General features: G+C 42.8%; 1 protein-coding gene across 1 annotated transcript in view; it reads right to left on the reverse strand.

The window, feature by feature from the left end:
* Window positions 1-20,828, reverse strand: part of VPS13D (vacuolar protein sorting 13 homolog D) — a 96,969-nt gene that overhangs the window by 5,046 nt on the left and 71,095 nt on the right. The window contains exons 65-67 of the mRNA XM_031062339.1: window positions 18,730-18,862; window positions 16,324-16,519; window positions 1,017-1,148 (exon numbers count right to left, since the gene is read on the reverse strand). Coding sequence (XP_030918199.1) covers window positions 1,017-1,148; window positions 16,324-16,519; window positions 18,730-18,862 — 461 coding nt within the window. The remainder of the gene's footprint in view (window positions 1-1,016; window positions 1,149-16,323; window positions 16,520-18,729; window positions 18,863-20,828) is intronic.

Raw genomic sequence — 20,828 nt, forward strand, 5'->3', positions numbered from 1 at the left:
TGTTTCTAATAGCCAGAGTCACAGTGAATGAACAGTGTGACTTGGTGACAAAGGCCACTGCACTGCTATGGGCTACACCAGTGATTGGTTTTGGTCACAAATTGCTCTTTCCAGTCTCCCTGCCTGGAGCCATGCTGAATAGGCACAAAGATCCTGAAAGGAGATGGAAACAGGATACCCCAAATGTGAACTCACAGGGTGACAAGCAAGTGGCAGATTGCAATCTCTTCCTGAGGCAGAACCTGGAGAGGCACATGGAACCTGCCCAGTGACACTGGTGACACCAAGTGACCCTGCTGACCCTGTACCTCCCTCTGCCAGCTCCACCATCAGCAATTCTGACCCTCTGCCTTGGCAGATGCTCTGATGAGTGACAGACACAGCATCTCATACCCTGCCCTGACAGAGCTGATCAGTAACCAAGGTGGAGATCAGGCAAGTGATGAATTCTGCATTTAGACCCCAATCCAACACACTGATATTCCACCTGAAGAATCACAGAATAATTTGGGTGGGAAAAGCCCTCTGAGACTACCAAATCCAACTGTTCCCCCACCACTGCCCAGGCCAACACTGACCCATGTCCCCAAGTGCCACATCCACATGGCTTTTAAATCCCTCCTGGGATGGTGACTGCACCATTGGAAGCTGTGCCAGGGCTTTATGACTTTCCATGGATAAATACACCCCAATATCCAACCTGAACCTCCCCTGCTGCAACTTCAGGCCATTTCCTCCCATACTATCCCTTGTTCCTGTTCCCTGCTCAGGCTGCACCATTCTGTCAGGGAGCTGTGGAGAGCCAGAAGGTCCCCATGAGCCTCCTTTCCTCCAGGCTGAGCTCCCCCACCCAGTGCTCCAGACCCCTCCCTGGACACACTCCAGCCCCTCAATGTCCTTGCAGTGGTGAGGGCCCAGAACTGAACACGTGTCTGTGTGTAAAGCAGTTTTAGATATGAAGGCAGCAAACAGAACAGAAGTGCTCAGAGCAGCTGTGGAAGTGGCTGTGTACTCACAACTCATCCTGGATGTTGTCTGTCAGTTTGAAGAGCTGCTCCTGTCCCTCTGCTTGGCTCTCCAGGTAGCGGGGCAGGAGCCCCTGGGGTCCCCTGCAGCACCGCGGCTTCCGCACTCGCTCTGCCTTGGCCCTGCAGCAAGAGACACACAGAGATCACCTGCTGCAGCCCTTCCTTCCACTGACACCTGCCTGCACACTGACTTCTAAGCTTCTTGAAATACAAAGCCTTCAAAAATCCCAGGTCTTCACAAACAGTTGGATCTGGAAGATGTGGTGTCTACTCACACATTTCTATGAGATGCAGAACCACACAATAATAAAAAACAGAAGAACTTTATCCACAATGAAGTAGCTAAATTAGTAGGAAGAAGTGACCTAAGCAGTGTATACTCTCTAAAGGTTTTGGGATGTGTTTATCAGCAGTTTTACTGATTTGACCATTTTCTCTCACTGCTCTAGAGAGAGAGTGCAAAAACCTAGAGACAGCTCTCATCAATGGACAGTGCCAGGAGACTGCAAACTCCATGGTTATAGAAATAGGAACATGACAGAAGTAAAATCCTCATTAATTAGGGTCCCCATAGCAGAGTTTAACATACTTCACCCTTCTGTGTGTCTATTAAAAATGGCAATAAGAAGGACACACACTTGTGGGCTGACAGCTTCACACATTTCTATGAGACACAGAACCACACAATAATAAAAACAGAAGAACTTTATCCACAATGAAGTAGCTAAATTAGTAGGAAGAAGTGACCTAAGCAGTGTATACCCTCTGAAGGTTTTGAGATGTATTGATCAGCAGTTTTACTGATTTGATCATTTCTTCTCACTGCTCTAAAGAAAGTAAGAGTGCAAAAATCTAGACAGAGCTCTCACCAGTGGACAGTGCCAGGAGACTGCAAACTCCATGGTTATGGAAATAGGAATATGCAGTTAAATTAAGACAGAAGAAAAATCCTCATTAATTAGGGTCCCCATAGCAGGGTTTAACATACTTTAACCTTCTGTGTGTTTATTAAAAATGACAATAAGAAGGACACACATTGTGGGCTGACAGCCATCAGAGGTTGATATTGGCCACAGAACTGCAGAACTGCAGGCTCGGTTCCTCAACGAGCAGAATTTTGTTAAAAAATAATACTCTGAATTCCTTCAAGCTCCTGGAACGCCCTGCCCCTGAAGAATTGTGTTACAGGCTGCTGAGCCCTGCTTCATTCCCTGTCCCTTCCCAGCAGCATCACTCTGGGGCTGCTCCATGGTATTTCACAGCTCTTCCAGGCTACTGCTGTTACAAATTTCCCAGCCAAATGCACCATTTTGGATCAGTGCTCTCCCTTCCCATCCTGAGTCTCTGTAAAACCCTGCACAAGGAACTCCAGCCTGTCTGATCCAGGGACAGGAGGAAGGTCCCATGGAGAATTACCTTTGCTTTTCAAGCTGCCCATCACCAGGAGAGAGCACTCACCTGCTGGGGTCCATGCTCTGCAGATGTTTTCTCTGGAGCCTCATTTCCTTGTCACCTTTCCCCCTCAGCAGCCCTGACCCACACCTGAAGCCTGGGCACCCTTTTAAAATTTGTTTTCCTTCAAGTTTTTGACTTGAAGGAAAACTCTGAATGCAGTGGTTAGAGCTGTGCTATTAATGTTCTAAGGCTCTGGAGCAAGTCACCTCTCCTGCCCCTCAAATTCCTTAGGTACACACAGGATTCACCTGCACCATTCTTGTCTTTATAAACCTACACAAGGGTGAACAACACATGCCTGCTTTTACCTACTAGAGTCTTACAAAGCAACAAACAAAAGTGTTTGCCTCCATGAATGCAGTATGTTGAGACAAAAGTTCCAGAGAAATTAAAGAATTCCAACCAGTATAATTCACACCTTGCTGCTTGTCCTTTCTAACTTCCAAAAGCAGGAAAATGGCAAAAGATCACCAATCAAAGAAGCCTCTGTTGGGTCTTAAACCTTTCTATGGCACCTACTGACAAGTTCAAAGAGTGACTGCCTGCAGCTTTAGGTGGGTTTTAATTAACAGTGGCCAATCAATAATGTTTTGCTGGGACTTTCCATCTTGGAAGGCTGGATAAAAGGGACAGAGCAGCTGCACTGTGCAGTGGGTTTTACAGGAACCATCCTTTAGACAAACACTCCCCTGTGCCAACCTCTCTAATATTCTGTAGTTCTGTAATATTCAACACACCAGCCTCTCTAATAATTTTAGTTCCTTGAGAAGAGGGATCTGAAGCACTGCAAGCAAGACTACTCCAATGGCAGTGGGATAGAACAGGGCTTTTTAATCCCACAGACACTGTAACTTCAGGGAACACTGGTTTCTAATGTTTGGCTCAAAGCAGGTCAGAGAAAAAGTACCAGTGCTACAAAGGGCACCACAATGGATTTCTGAAGGTTTGGCATTTCTGAGCCAAGGTTTTATGTTTTGGTTTTGTTTTTAAAATGGAAGAAGCAGTTCAGAGTACAAGTTCAGTGTTCACTGTGCCCTGCATGCTCAGACACTGATCCTGGTGATAAGAGATCATTCCTTTCTTGGTGATAAGGCCAGCAGTTCTCCAACCCCGTGCCACTGGTGCTGGGCCTAAACTGCATGGATTTAATCCATCACCCCCTTGGCAAACTGCTTTGTTTGGTCTGCACAGCTAAAAACATTCCACACCACTGGATTTTTTTAATCTAAAAATTTGTTCTACTGTCTCAAGTTACGTTCTGTAAATAATAAGCAACCCTGGTGAAATCCCAAAAGCTGCAGATTTGTCAAGCAGAGCGGGCAGCAGTGCCCACATCTGGCTCCCATTAGCCAGGCACTCAGCAGATCTGCTGATTCCTTTTTAATAAGCACACAAAAGCAATCCAAGGCAGGAATGGCACAGCAGGGAATGGTGCTTCTGGATGGAGGCACAAAGGGCTGGGAGAGGGTGTTGGGAGGTTGGGATGAACACTGCAGCCCTGCCCTGCTCCCAGCTGAGCACTGGAGCTCCCACTCCAGCTGCCTCTGCTCACTGGAACCAGTGCATGGCATCAACTGCTTGCCATCTGCTGAGCAGTTCACAGAATCCTTGGAATTCAGCTGCCCAGTTTTAACCAGAAGTTTTGTAATCAAACACATCACCAACGTGATGAAGGAAGTGGTCAGATATTAGCGGGGATAATTATTGACCAACTTAAGTTGAGAAAACTCTCCAAGAGACATCACATGCTTTCCAGAATTACCTGTCCTTGTTCCTTCACTCCATTTTCACCCCTATCAGGTACCCACCCCACCAGGTTCCCACCATCAGGTCTGTAGACCACAGATCAGGATCTGTGATCCCTGCAGAGGTGCATAAATACACTGTGGTTTTGAGAACAACCGTTTCTTATCTCTGATGGTCTCTTGGACCTAAAAAGTTTCCCTGAAGTGTACCCTGAGTACCTTAAAAACGTTAAAAAATAAAATTTAGAAGGCCTCAAACTTTGTATGTCAAAAGATGATGTTCTGCTGAGACAATCCATCCCTATTCTAAAATGATTTAGAAATTATTTACAAATTTACATCTTTCAGTTTCCTCAGTATCACACCCAGAATAATTATTCATCATGATACAACTTTAGGAAATGTAGCAACTTCTGAGAAAAACCAACATGGACAAAACCCCATGACCAACACAGTAATCATTGGATTTCATTTAAAATGTGTATCTGGGGGATTTCTCATCTGGGTAAGGCAACAGCAGTGGCAACCACAGATGTGTTCAAAAACCCAGCCTGAGCATGCACATCCCAAATCCTTCACTGTTATTTTGTTTTTTAAGTTAAGCTTTTTGATGTTTACATTTTTGTAACGAACTTTTTAATGCACTTTATGTAAATTACTTATTGTTTTGTATTTTTTTATGGAAGAAGAGAAATTTGATGGACTGCTGGTTTGTTCAGTGTCATTGGGAAAGTAGCACTGTCATCCTCCTATCCACTGCCAGTTTTGGAAATCTATAAATGTTAGAGTCAGAAATTAAACTTTCCTCTTTTTTACCTTAGAGAGCTGCATGTCCTTGTTGTTTTATTTCGTGTCCTATAGTGACACTGCACAAACAGCTCTAAGTGCAAGGAGATGGAATTCTGGAACCATTGAATGGACCAGGCTCCTCACAGACTTGACCTGCTGCAGCCAAGCCCCCCCTGGGCTGCTCCTGGCCACAGGCTCCCTTCCCCAGGGCTCCCCCCAAAACTCTCTAGGAATCATTTCCTTTAGCCAGACCCAGTTCTTGCTGCCAAAACTTCAGCAGCTGTCACCAGCAAAAGTCCAGTCTCACCAGCTCGTTATCCCAGCCCAGTTAAGCAGTAACTTGCTGGTTCTGGTACAGATAAAATTCAGGGTTTTCATTGTAAACTCTTTTTTTTTTTTCAGGTTTGCAGAAAATTTAGTGCCTGCTCTGGGCTGTAGCTTGGCATAAGGAGTTTCAGCCTGGCAATGATTTTTATCCCCTTGAAATAATTATAAAACAATCTTAATTCAAACAAAGGAAAATGGCAGGTAATGTAAGACACAATTCAAAAGCTGCTGGTATTTTCAAAAAATAATAAAATCAAACTATTACTGGCTCTGAAAAAAGTCTGCCTCCTAAATACAGGGAGTGCTTTGTCTGAGGAGGCTTCAGTGCATTTCAGACATTAAAAGTGACATGATCTGGTAAATTAAGGCAGGAATAACCTTTATTTTCTACCATAAAATCCACAACTAAAATACCTAGTGCACTTGTTTGAGTTCCAGACCATGCACATGATTTCCATGAAATGCAGAATGAGGACAGTGCTTGTGCCACAGACATGATGGGAGGACACTGTGCAAAGCACACTTGGGAGTGCCAGAACCAATTAAATACTGAACAATGTATGCCTTAAAAATGGAGCAGAAAACTCAGCCATCACAGAGACAAACTCAATGTTGCAGCCATAGCTTGAGAACACATGGATAACAAATGAAAACAAATGTGTGCTGCTTGTAATGGGGTCTGTAGTGCACACTGCACCTCTGCACAGCACTAAAAATCCACTATTCCCACAATTCTTTCCACTTAACTTTGTTTCATGTGCTGAAGCCATGTGATGAGCAGGAATATTCCCTGAATTTACTGAACAGAAGGGGAGAGACAGCAAGTTTTTGATGTGCCAGTTCTCGGCGCCTGAGAACATTCAATGCCTTGGGCCTAATTTCAGGAAAACATGTGGCAATCCAGATTCCCTGCTCCCTGGTGATTCTACTGCTGCTCTGTTTCAAGGGGTCAGTGCAGTTGCCTCCCATCCTGGGCTGGACTTTGGGCTGCAGTTACTGATCCCAGAGATCCAGCAAAGCTCTGCCACGGGATTTTGTGGAAACCCAGGGCACTGGGAATATTTCTGTGTCTGCTCTGGGGTGCCCTGACCCCCAGGAGAGCACTGACTTTGACCCTCATCCATGGAGAAGGTTTCCTAAACATCAAGATAGACTGGAATCCACAAAAGTGGGAAGTAGATTTTTAGTATGTTGTGGATGGCAGCAAGATGTAGGGCACAGGGTGTTGTCCTGGGTTTCTTCTTCATGCTTCTTCTTCCTCCTTCTTCATGGGTTTGGGTGGCATTTTGTAATTGGGCAGAAAAGTCCACATTGCAGCTCTTTGGGATCAGTTATTGGGTTAAAAGGGAAAATAATCAAGGTGTCAGCTCTTAATTGGATAGTTTAGCTTTAAAAGACCTTATACCAAGAGAGTGTTGGCCATTTTTGTGGTGCTTTTCCAGCGCGCTGAGCCTGGTGTGGACAGCATGCAAAACATTAGATAATAATAAACAAGAACCTGAAAACCCAAAGAATCCAGTGGGTCTCTGTTTCCTGACACAAGACTGCCCCAGGAGGGTCTCCCCAAACAGGGGAGCCCTCTGGGAGGGCCCAGCCTGAGGCCCAGAAGTCGGGGAATCAACAACAGGTACCCAGCAGGATTCACTGGTTGGTCCCAGCACAGACACTCTTAAGGTGTGTTAAAATGCACACATGGTGCAGTCAGTTGAGTGCTGGATTTGGCATCAGAACATCTCAGTTAGATGCAAGAATGTGTAAAATCACGGGCCAGACAGCTCCCTGCTGACTGCACATCTGAGGAAGCTCATATGCGCCGTTTATTCCAGCAAACGCATGGAATATATTGTGCTTGTTAAACGTGTTCCCAAAATGCTAGTTTCAGGCAGAAACATGCAAATAAATGGTGCCTAGGGTTAAAACCTCCCACTTACAGTTAAATCCCTCCTCTTTGGAGGGATCTCCCAGCTCAGATGCTGCAGACCTTTAACTGACCCGACATGCCTTTAGGAGAGTACAGCATGCTCAAGGAGCAACTGTTTATCATGGAACTTGTTCCTGCCAGTTTCTTGGAGATAGAGCTTTTCTCCCGCTTGCCTTTTCTTTTGTATACCAGATAAAAACAAAATTAAGAATTATTCCCTGGGTTTGCAATTGTACATAACCTCATCAGGCTCCAAGTTCAAAAGGAATTGAGAAGAGATTAATTAAGACACAACTTAATTGTGACATCCATATTACAAATCCAGCATCTGGACAAGGTGTATGAGCTTGCAGTATAGACAAAGCACTGACACCAGCTGCACTCTGGGCATTAACTTCTGGCCCTTGCCCCACCTGTGCCTGTAACAGCTGTGCAGCAAAACTCACACTTTCTCAAGCACTTTGGGAACATCAAGCTTAAGGAGTTGACAAAACATAACACTGCCATCCCAGCTTCCAACTTCCCCCAGACTCCTCCTGTACTGATTACAGGGATGAAAGCAGCTGTCACCTTAAAGGTTTCTTGTCAAACCAATGTGTTGAAAAATGCTCCCATTCACCTCCTGACTCGATGTAAAATATGGTTCTCAGCAGGGATTTCCTGCAAACACCTGTCTGAGAACAGGAGCTGAGCATGCCTTAGTGAAACCAAAGTGCCCAGGACCAGAACACTGCTCAGCCTCAGGGCACTGTGTGAGGGTTTAAAATATTAAACACTGTCTGCTGCCAGGCAGGACATAAGAGCATTGCTCTTATGTCTGTGCCCATGGAATCTCAGACTGATTTAGACTAAAAGGGCCCTTAAAGCTCATCCTGTTCCATCCCCTGCCACAGGCAGGGACACGTTCCACTGTCCCAGGCTGCTCCAAGTCCAGTCCAAGCTGGCCTTGGACACTGCCAGGGATGGGGAGTCACATTTACAATGGTCCCATCAAATGCTGGTCAAGAAATATCCAGTTGCAGCAAATACAAACATGGGCATTTCAAGCGTAAAATACTTCAGTCTAACAGAAATGCTTCCACATTGTATTCCTGCCTTTCTGGGAAAGGAAATCTACTTGGGAAAAAAAACCAAACCAGGGGCCCTGCCCAGCAACAGGACAGTGACTCTGGCTGTGCATGAAGGACTATGTCAATCAACTCTAATTACTGGATGTTTCTTCTCTTTCCAACCTTCCTTTTACATTTCTCAGTTACTACAACAGGCACAGCACATTGCTCTAGCACAAACTTTATCCAACAAAAAGCTACTCACGAGGTTTGTTTTGATTTTTAAAGTTTGCAGTTGCAAGAACAATTCAGATCAACTGGCTGTACTTACAAAACTGATAAAGAGCATTCCACATGTTAACAGCAACATTAGGTGAAAAAATTATCTATAAAAATACCAGCCACATGCTAAATGAGGTGACATCAAGGCAATAAATAGCTCCATCTGTATGAAAGAGTTTGCAGAACAACCCAGAAGACATCTCTGAACAAAAAAGTAACTATGGATGAAGTAGTGCTGAAATAAAAGCGAGCTGGATTTTTTTTTTCCCAGCTAAAAAAAAAAAAGATCAGTTTTACATATTTTTCCACGATCACTTTATAAATCTGCTGCACATTAGAAATCAGACACACATGTACATTTTCCACACAAGTACGGAAAGTTGAAGGTTTACATTTTAATAGCAAAGTGCCTATTTGTGAATGGCAGCAGTGTATATTACAGGCAGTGTGAGAGGGTTAAACAGGACAGCCTCGACTCTTTATAAACTTTTGCCCTCTGGATATGTACTCATTGGCTGCTGTACAAGACTCGAGCTGTATTACACGCCTTAACGATATGGTTCAACTGTCGGTCAGGCTCGGGGCTGGCGCTGGGCCAGACCGCAATCAATGGGACACAAACCTCCCCCTTTCAGATCATCACGAAGGCTCACATTATCTCCTTTTTGTCGTGCTGGTTAAATTTATGGAGCAGAACCCCGAAGCTGCATTCCTTGGCCTGGGCCGGCCCACGCGGGCCTCCCTTTGTTTGGTACTGTAAGGAGCGTGCTTTGGAGGATTGCGGGGTTGTTAGTTCAGGCACTGACTGTTTGCTCATGACTGAAATGAAAAGAGTTCAGGGGAAGGGCAAAAGGACAGCACAAGTGTAAAACCCCATCCCAGCAGGCCCTGGGCTCCCATCTACCGCTCCGGCCTGGGACTGAACACAAAACCTGATGTTCATGACAAAGGGCAGAGTCTGTCTGCTAACAGGTAAGCAGTCCTTCTGCACCTGAGCAGCACCTCCAGCTCTGCTGCTTGCAGGCAAACCTGTAATTGCTGCATGTGGGGGTCCCACTTGGTTTTTTTGGGTTTGGATTGAAGGCACTTGAGACAGTAATTTGTGTTCAAACTCAAGTGTTTTTTATTTTTATTATTTTTTTCATTTTTATTATTTTTTATTAGAAAAACACTCTCATCATTGTGAGTTTGGCAGCTTTTCATTAGAAGGCACAAAATGCCTACTAATTTCTTGTTACAAGGTTTTGTAACACTAAACTAGAACTGACACCTAGATTATTTCCCCTTTTAACCCAATAACTGATCCCAAAGAGCTTGTGCAATGAAGACTTTTTAGCCTAATTACAAAATGCCACCCAAACCCATGAAGAAGGAGGAAGAAGAAGCATGAAGAAGAAACCCAGGACAACACCCTGTGCCCTCCATCTTGCTGCCATCCACAACATACTAAAAATTCTAAAACTTAAATTTCTTACTATGTGATGCACCTGCACTACTCTCTAGAATCTATTTCCCACTTTCGTGGATTCCAGTTTATCTTGAATTTTAGGAAACTTTCTGCATGAATGAGGGTCAGAGTCAGTGCTGCCCTGGGGGTCAGGGCACCCCAAAGCAGAGAGAGAAATATTCCCAGTGCCCTGAGTTTCCACAGCTACATCAACTTGAACCTTGACTAAGCTGTCCTAAAACACTGCTTAAAAGCGACATTAGTTTTAAAGCAGTGCTGTATCTCTTTGTTTGAAAATATAACCCATCAGTGCAAACAGCCACACAGTTTAGCATTTCCACCACTTCAAACACATGGAGTAGCCTCAGAAAACCTGATATTTATGATGTAACAAGAAATTCTAATAGGACACCAAATTACTAGACATACAGCATGGAGAGAAGATGTATCAGCTCTTAATTGGATGGTCTTAAAAGCCCTTGTACCAAGAGATTGTTGGCCATTTTGTGCCTTCTAATGAAAAGCTGCCAAACTTATGGTTGTGAGACTGTTTTACTGATAAGAAATAATAAACATCTTATCCCAGCACGAACTACTGTCTCGCTGCCTTCCATCCAGACCCAGAGAAACCCATACTCGGACCCCCACACTTTCCTGCTATTTTTATGAAGGGAAAATCCTAGAAAAAGGGCCAGAAGAGATGATGAAAACTCACAGAATGTGCATGAGATGTTTGTCAGTGCTGAGGCCTGAGCCTGACACTGGCCACAGCCTGCAGGGCTGTCCTGGTACATCCAGCAGACACGGCTGGCCTGAATAAAGCCTTTGTTCCTTCCAGCTGGGCAGATGCTCCCAACTTATTCCACCTCATTCTGAGCAGGCAGATCTGTGAACTGGAACTGCAAATACTTTATGGCCCAATCTTCAATGACTTTCAGTTGGTTCTGCTGATGGTCAGGCATGAATATATATTTTTTCTTTTCCAAAGACTCTCCAATTCTAGGAGGCACCAATGCAGACTAATTAAATGTGCAGCTCTCTGGAACTGTTTCCCACAAGGCAAGTGTTACACAGAATACACCAAGACAGCAGTATCCTTTAGCAGAGATGCTGTGATCTAAAAATCACAGTAATGCCAAAAAACAGGAAACACACAAAACACTAAGAAGTGTTCCTTTTACTTTGTGCCCTAGAGCTTTGGATGAAATAGAAGATAGTTAGACAGAACATGCAGGCTCTAGAAACACAAATATTTCCAGAAGACATAAAACTTTCTCCCTGTCTAGCTGCATTCGAGTTAACAGTTAAAATATTGTGAAGTGGGCACAAAGAATAAGAATTCCACTTTGTGAAGCAAATATTTCATCTCACACAAAATTTAAGTAGTAGAATAAATCTGTAGTAAATCCAACAAAGGATTCATCTGCTCTTTTCAGAAAGAAGTTCATAATTGTTTTTATTCCTGATGGACTATGCCAGGCCAATGGTACAGCGTCCTGGATTTAAGTGAATTGGAAAACATTAGTCACCTACTACAAATGTCTGTGTGCCCCAAGAAACTTTCCCATGGCCTCCAGAAGTGTTGCACTGGAAAGGGAGCAAGTTCTGAACCCACAGTGGCTGTTTTCAGCCAGCTCTCCTTTCATACCTGACCAGACTCAGGCCACACAATGCATTTCCCTCATTAACTTGCACCTTTTCCAGACCACTTACTGCACACAGTAACATCAAGCTGAATCTGAACCCAGATTTCTGCACTGAACCCAGCCCAGGCAGCAGCTCAACAGGAGCTGGGCATGGCTCACTGGATGCAGCACCTTTCACCAGGGATGGAAATGCAGCTGCCCTTACTTGGAACATCATGGCACTGCTAACATGGCACATGTAACAACATGGCACTAATGGAAGAAGAATGTAAACCACAACATCCAGTTGGACAGGGACTGAGCACAGGAGGTTGGGCTGACAACGAGGAAAAGCCCATGGCTACAGCTGTGCAACAGGGAGAGGAATGGACAAATGTGCTCAAAGAACAGATTATCATGAAGACCTGCTATCCCACTGGGAAAAAGAAGAAGGGATATGAAGGAAATCACACTGCTCAAGTAACTTATTGATTAGACTGATAAATACATTTTCTCTCTGGCTGCTAGGAAAATCTTAGGAAGGGCTTATCATCCCCTTGACCAGAAGGGCCCTTACATGACTGACATTATTGTAAAGACTTGTAAAGTCAGATTTAGATCAAGTCCAAGGTCAGGACCAAGTGGAGCACATACAGAAGTGTAAAGGTTCAAACAATATTGATCTGTTAAAGCTGAGAACCTCATGGCAGTATGTTGGCTGAGTTGGTCTCCATACAATTATGTACTCATTTCCTACTTCTGCTCAGTGTCACTGATATTCCTGCTTTCACCCACACTGCTTTTGATCTCACAATGCAAATCACAGCTAACAGAGAGATGGATGCAAAAAGGCAAAAAAACCCAAAACCCTGAGTTGTAATCATCTGCTTTTGACATTGCATCAAACTTTGCAACCTCACTGCACAACTCCAAGTGATGAGCAAAGAACAACCAGCACAGGTTGCTGCTTTCCACATGAAGTACATTTAAAAGAATCAAATATTTACATAACAATTTTCTCTGACCATTAAGGCTTTCCAATCTCAAACCATTCTTTACTAATAACAGTCTAGTTCATGGACAGAATTCATCAGAATTGAGGCCACAGAGTTATCTACTTCTAATTTTCACATTGTGACTAAGAAAAGAACACAAACTCTTGCAGCAACAGTCCAAGAATAATCTTAAACTTGCACTGATCTGGCAGAAGCCTGAGAGAAAGCCATAAAGGCACTTTCCTGCACTACTTGTTAGGTTAGACACACATCTAAATATAAATGTTCTTTACTTGTGCTGCACCAGGACGTAAAACACGTTTCTAGGCAAGAGCTCTCCAAGCATATCCAGAGACATAACAGCTTTCCTGTTTTGAACTGGGCTTTAAAACTTTTGGCAGTATATGAAAAATATGGAAATAATCAGAACTGTTGTATGTGACACTGGAGTACTTGGAACACATAAAACCCTCTCAATAAAGGTATCGAATCATAGGCAGTAACTGTTTATAAATTAGATCTATGCTGTACTTCCACCAACTGCTTTATGCTCTCTTCTGCATTAAATTTAGAAGTAGTAGGGCATCTTTATGATTAAATAATAAACTTACAAGATTAGCCTTGAAAAAGTCCAGCCTAAAGTCAGGTTTAAAAAAATATTTTCTTGCCCTTTAAACCAGTCATCTTTGAAAGTACCCCTAAGGTCTGAAGTCTTCATCTGTGCCTCAGCCACACTGGTCTGGCTCCATGTTCCCAACATATGGCATGTGCCAGCTGCAGGAGTTCCAACACAAATCAACACATTTGAAGACAAAAAATGCTCATGTCCATGTAGCCTGATCACAGGAACACATGCTGCAGACTGTTCCATTCCATTTACGAATTTGATGAAGTGGATTTGCTGGAATTAGACTATGTCTTTTAGGAAAGCCAACAGCCTCAATTAAAATTCTTCATCCCACTCAAACCTGATCCAATGGTTAAAGTCAAACAGCTGAAATTCAGAGCTTTTTTTAAAATTCAACCATGTAATTAGAGAATTGCAAGGGGCCTATAATTTACAGTTATGTATCCTGCTATTTAAATGCAACTTGCAATTAAATGGCTGAGTCAGCTTTGCAGCAGCACCAGAACGTGCACAGGGTCAAACAGCTCTTGTCACACTCATGAACTCTGTCCTCAGGTGTTGGAATGTTGGGGGACACCAGACAGATGATGGGCTTTGGACCTGGTTAACATAAGAGATTTGATAGCAGGATGCCTTGGTAAAAGCAAACGGAACTTTGAAAATTAGACCTGGATTGCAAGAAGATTCAATCAAACAGGTTTGCCAGAAAAAGGAAATCCCATTAAACTCTGCAAGCAAGAGATGCTGTTATTTGCATAAGTTTGTGTGTGTGATTTTAACCTAATCATTGTAGTACACATTACTGGTCTTCCTGAAACAGTATGTAAGTGTTTGTATCCCACAATAAAATCAGATTCTGATCACTGAGTCAGTCTCCCCATCTCTCTCCATCACCGACACTCAGGTGTTCAAAACTCCACTGGAGCTCAGCTCCTGCCATGCACTTCCAGTCCCTTCCATCAGGGAAGGCTGCTCTTGTGTGCTGAGCTGGGAAGAGCCTACATGGCCCAGCAGGCTCCAAGCAGAGCCAGCAGCTCAGGCTTGGAACGTTTTTCTCCTGCCATTCCAAACCACGCATACTTGAGCAGTGACAAACGCGGCGGGGGGATAGTGGGACACGGCAGCCCAGAAAACAGACAAACCCTGTGTCCTGTGGGGCTTTTTAAACCCCCAAAAGAACAATTTGGCTCCTTCATTATGCAAGCACATAAAACCCAAACACCAAACAAAATGAGAATGCAAGGTTGCTTATAGATGGAGGTGGCATTTTGGTCCCACCTCCCCCCACACCCTTAACACTATCTACATATTCTCAAGTACATTTTTTTAGCTAAAAAAAGTTTTGATCAGACTTTTGTAGACTGGAGAACTGTAGTAACTGAGTAACCTGAGAAAGGCTGGGGCTTTTTACCCATTTTTCTTTTCTTCCATCTTGTAAAAGGTTGTTGGGTCAGAAACTCAACAGACTGTGCGCAGACACTAAAATCATTTCACAATACTCATCTGTGACAACAGGATTTCAAAATCTAGGGGAAGCAAAAACATGGTTCAGCTCATCTGTCTTAACCTCTTAACTGACAGTTAACAAGGCAAAGAGAAATATTTCTCAAAGGAAACACAAGCCCAAGACCAGGCTGTCTGGAGATCTTCTTGCCCTCTCTCCCCCAGCTGCTGTCCAGTTTGCAACTGTTGATAACATCTACTGTGTACAGGCTGTACCTCACAGAAGCATGTCAAAACATGAATTTTAAGAATAGGTTTCTTCAAATTACAATAGACACACAGCTCAAGCAGAAATCCAGCTAACAGCATAGACAGGTGTGTTTCTCCCCATCTTTACAAAAATCAGTCAACCTGCACAGTCACAAAATTAAGACATGCACAAGTGAAACACTGAATTTTCTCAGGGATGCAATTCGATTTCTCAGTTAATTTTGTGCATGCAAATACACTTACTAAATTTCAATCCTTGACCTCTTGGTTTTACAAATCAGGGTAAGTCCCAAATATGTAAGACACACATGTACAAACTTCCATTTTCAGAACAAAGCCCACCTAGGATAATTCTTCAGGCTTCCTGCACCTCACTCACACTTCATCAGACTTATTGTTTACTGAAACCCTGATGTAGACCCTTCAGAATTCCAAGAGTGGCATAATAAAATACAGGAAATGGAAAAGCCAAATGGGAAGACAAAACAAGCAAAAAACCCAACATTTTTCAAACATTTTTCTCCAAGCCTTCTGACAACAAAACCTACTTAGGGCTTTCTTTCACTTCAGCACACAGGTCTCATGTACATGCAAGAGGACTTCTTGGCACAGTAATACAAAGCAAACTCTTGGTCACAAAGAGCACAAAGACTCTTCTCTCAGAGCAGCCCTTTCAGAAATTGATCCTTTCCCTCTGCCACACTCACAGTCAGTGCTAATAAACATTTATTTAAGCAAAACCATCATTACTTTGCTGAGCCCACATGACAACAGTAACTGACCACAGGAAGAAGCCAAAGCATCTGTCCTGATGTGCTGACACCTCACAGCCACAGGAGCATGGGCATATGCACATAAGGGCACACAGCCACTCCCTTTCACAACTGAGAACTTTGCACTGAATAAAAATTAAAACAGAGTGGCACTGTATGTATGACAGAACTCTTCAAACCTTTCAATAACTGTTTTTCTACAGTAAAATGGAAGCTGGAGGTAGAGCAGGGAGAACTTCATTTCAACTCTGTGAGGATTCAGTGGTAGAAGTTTAATTTTTAGCCTTTCTAAAAATTTTGTTTCATCTAATGGCGTAGGTTAATAATTAATGCAGCTTTCCCAGCAAATTTCACTCTTGTTAAAATTTCAACAAATGCCACCTATTACACAAAAAGCAAATGGAATGCAATGGGCTGACAACAGCTCATGTTAACTCTGCTTATTGTTGCTTTGCCTGAGGAAAGAGAATCAGTTCAGAAGTTGCAGCAGGCATTAACACACAGTTTTAGAGTATTATTGATCAGAAATCCCAGCTGGGGGCTGACCTGGGGCCGCTCAGGGTCGTGGTGTCCCTCAGCGCCTGCGCGGTTTCCGAGGCGAAGTCCAGCGCTCCTGCCACCGGTTTGGTGACAGTGCCCACCAGCCCCTTGCCCAGGCCAGATATGAAACCACTGACCCCTCCTTCTGTTTTCACACCTTCCACTGTCGATGTTATCACGCTTGTCAATCCTCCAACGATACCTGGCAAAGATAAGAGCAGCAGAGAAGTCCAAAATTACTGGCTCTAGGACTTACAGAACCTCATCCACCTGATGCTCCCTGGTATTGTATTTGGGGGGATGCCCCAACAAAGGAAGGAATGACAAATCTGACTCCATGTTCTCAGAAGGTTAATTTATTATTTTATGATACTATATTATATTCAAGAATACTACACTAACTATACTAAAGAAGACAGAAAGGATACTTACAGAATGCTAGAAAGATAATAATGAAAACTCCTGACTCTTTCCAGAGTCCCTGATTGGCCAAAGAGTGAAAACAACTCACGCCAGAATCCAATGCAACAATCACCTGTGGGTAAACAATCTCCAAACACATTCCACAGGAGCAAAGCACAGGAGAAGCAAATGAGATAATACTGTTTTCCTTTTTTCCTGAGGATTCTCAGTTTCCCAGGAGAAAAACCCTGGGCAAAGGGATTTTTTCAGAAAATGTGAATGCCACACTCTGCCTACACGGTTTATTGTGCATTTAATTTAATACACAAACTTTCAAACTCAATTACATTAACCAATAACTTTATACTTTGTATATGTAGTATACATATGCATATGTACAGACCATATTATCCCACAGAAAAATATTTAATTAATCATTAAATATCTGTATTTAGAAGTATTTCTATACTGGTTCATTTTCAGCTGCACTTACACCAAGAGTCCTCATCTATTGCACAGGTTAAGTGGTTACTTAGGATGTGATAAAATTCCATCACCACAAGCTGGTACAATTTGAGACAGAAAACAACAGAGTGCATTTCTCCACTGGATGAAGTTAATTATTTTAAACTCGCACTTGAAATGTCTTTAAAGTAATTTTAAGTGACTTTAACTGTAATGCTGCTGACAGACATTTTTGTGCACATTTCCCTTCCTGAGAACTTCAATGCTCTGAGAAATCAAGCACCTACTGAGGTTTCAAAAGACTTGGAACAGTTCACATTATCTGAGAACACACTTTGGAGATTTCACATCTCCATGATTAAAATATCAGTTTCTAGTGCCCTGGCTGAAGCACTCACCTGCTCAGCTTCCAGCAGCCAGGGCTCCTCTGAGGTCTCTAAGTCAAGAACAGACCAGGCAGATCTAAACTGCCAAACTCAGGAAGCACAAAGTATTTAAATCTCTCCTCTTGAGTAACTATAGTTTATGATTAAATCCTGTCTGTTGAAATGTAGTAATTAGCAGTTCCTTTATTTTAAAAAAGAAATGAATGGGAAGCATTTAAAAATGCCACAGACTTAGGACTAGAAGAGTCACGCTAATTACTGGATAATACAACACAGTGAAGTGCTTTTATAATGGACTTTTCAGCAGAGATTCAGATAATTTGGATTTCCTGTGTTCCTACCAATTTATGGCAGATTGTTCAGCACATTAGTGTGAGAGGAACCTTTCATGATTCATTTCACACCTACACAGTGTGTCTGTGTGACCAAAGCAAAAGGACTTTTCTATGTTGAGAAAAGATCCTCTTTTAGTCAAAGCCAAATCAGCTTTGCACAGGCTGCAACAGTTACATTTAACATTTAAATAACTGAGCCAAGATGATGCAAAATATAAATATTTGATTTAAACTTGGCTTGTATTGATTTAACCTTCTTCAACAGATAAATCATGGACTAAATCGATGTGAAGTTCTGGCCAAATTAGAACTAGTCCACTACCCTTTACACAAATAAATATCTCCAGTTCCCAGTACACTGAAAGAACCCACAAAATAACCCAACTGGTGAAATGTAACTTTAAACTGATGTACTGATTCCAAGGAAACTCAGGTTTCTGGAACTAAAAGCAAATGTAAGAAAGCTATAACCCAGCTATACTAATTTTCTTTTTAATGTTTGGCCCTCAAAAAAACCTGTTTCTGTGGATATTTCATGCCTCTACAAATAAATGAATGTTTTGGATGAACTTTCATTTTCACTTTAATTTGCAAAAAAAGCTTTTACTCGCAGTTACATGTGAAAAACCCTGATTGCTAAATGTAGTTTCTGTTGACTTGAAGACCAAACAATGCCCCCAGCCTGACCTGCCAGCACTGAAATTCAAGCATGAAGCCTCTGACAGTTCCACTGCCCAGGCTTCTAGCAGTAACACCCACTGTTCTCTGCAATCTGATCATGCCTTTTAAGAGAGAAAGAAGTTAAAATTACAGCTAAGGGTTACCATGTGCAAGTCCATGGATTCCAGCTACAAGGTGCTCTCCACTGGTTGCAGCATGATACCGGATGTATTCCCGCTCGGTCTGGTGTCTGTTATCCATCATCTTTCCCAAACCATCCGACAAAGTCCCAGCAAACTGCAAGAGAAGACCATTTCTGTTACTGGAAGAACAGAAGCTGTTTCTCCTAAGTAGATTCACTGCAGAAAATTCTTGGATCCTACTTGTGAAATGCACAACTCATTTTGATACATAACAGAATCTGTCCCATCCTTTTGCCAGCTCAGAATTGTATCAGCAGGTGCAACTGGAATCCTGAGGTGACAAGGAGGTGCCCCAGCTACTGTGGCCAAGCCAAAACAAACCAAGTCTCTGAAAGATGTACCAAAAGCAATGCCCATGACCCAACTGCAAGCCCTCAAAACCTAAAAGGAATGTTATTTAGATATAAAGCTTTTCCTCTGCAAAGATATGTGCAAAGCTTCAAGGTGAATATGCCTGTCATGAAACTACAACATTTTTAAGAGCTAATTAAATTATTTTCAGTAACTCAGGGTAGAAGTGGCTGTGTTGTAGAAAGAATGGGAGCCAGGCCACACTCATGGCACAATGTGGGGAGATCCCTGACAGGATTCCCAGTTGTGCTGGAAGTGTTGTCCTGGTTTAAAGGATAGATATCTGCCAAGGAAGGCAGGAATTGGAGAATGCAATACCTTCTTCCCTCCAAATTATTATAACTTTGAAATGACTGGACTTTCAGGAAAAGATATAGTATACTAGCATATCTTTTGCCTCTCAGTATCATTTCTTAGGCAACAAATGGGAGAAAATTCCCTGAGAGAAAGAAAAAAAAAAATAGAAGAAAAAATCCTAACCTCCAGCAAGTGTCCACAGGTACCAAAGCAAAAGCTCAGGGGGAGCCCTGAGTGTGTGTGTGCAGCATTTTGAGTCCTTACACTTACCTTGAAAAGTGTGGGGGAGGACTGGAGACACGCTCATGGATAAAAGGGAACATAATGCCCAAACAGGATTTGTTCTGAGAACTCTGACCATTGCTGTGTGCAAGTCAATGAAAAAGCACCAAATAAAAATGATCTATTGTGATCTGCTGACCTTTAGTCTAATGTAATCAGATAGAAACCAGAAGCTTGGTGGAAGGAGGAAGGCAAGAAAAGGGGACAAAAAACCTGAAACCTTGCCTTGTATTTAAGATATTATTAGAGAAAAGGGCTCCTAGAAGGAATTTTCCTGGAATACTCTCCAAAAACGATCTGGTTTTTGATTATGTGTAATTGGACACCTCTTGTACCACTATCAACTATCAGCATTTGTATATCCTTTCAAGAAATTAACAGACTTCATCCTCTCTGCCCCTGTGGAAGGAAAGATCATTTAAAGCTTTGTTGTGTGTTTGGCTGGGGCTGGGGAATGGAGCAGGTGCCACAGGAATGTCAAAGACACTCAGGGTGCTGATGTCCCCAGTCCTCCAGGACAAGGACCTCACTGTGTAAAGGCCCAGCCTGTGTCTCATGGACCAACTCCTCTGTACCCACAGCAAAACCCCTCCATGGCTCAGGTGTGCACCAGAGGACAACTGAGACCTGCTGAGAAGCCCTGATACACTGAATATTAAAAAAGAACAGACAAACAGTTCATTTACGGGCCCAGTGCCACAATGAAGTTCCCCTCCTTTCACTGCTATTTCTTCTAAGGCTGTGTTTCTTTTTCACTAATGACACAATGTCCCAGTTTGAAACACTCCTTTTCAGCTTAAAGACAAACCAGTCCAGTGGCTCCAATTATCTAAACAAATAGATTTTAACAACAGGGATGAAAATGAAATCCCATGACCTTTCTTGTGACTTGATCATATGGAGACTAAACAGTGATCATGGACTGAGTTACTTCTGACCTTGGTATGAACTTAATGCAGATGTTATTAAAAAAAAATAGCCTAGAAATACAAACTGACCTGAAGCTATCTATGAACTGTGTTTAAGGTTAGGGTTTTTTCTGGAAAAATACTTTGCTTATGTGGATTAGAGTAGCTGCTATAAAGACTGAAAGGCTCAACAGTTCTTCAAAACTCAAACCTCATTACAGA

Source organism: Geospiza fortis, unplaced genomic scaffold (genome assembly GCF_000277835.1).
Source record: "Geospiza fortis unplaced genomic scaffold, GeoFor_1.0 scaffold132, whole genome shotgun sequence".
NCBI lineage: Eukaryota > Metazoa > Chordata > Aves > Passeriformes > Thraupidae > Geospiza > Geospiza fortis.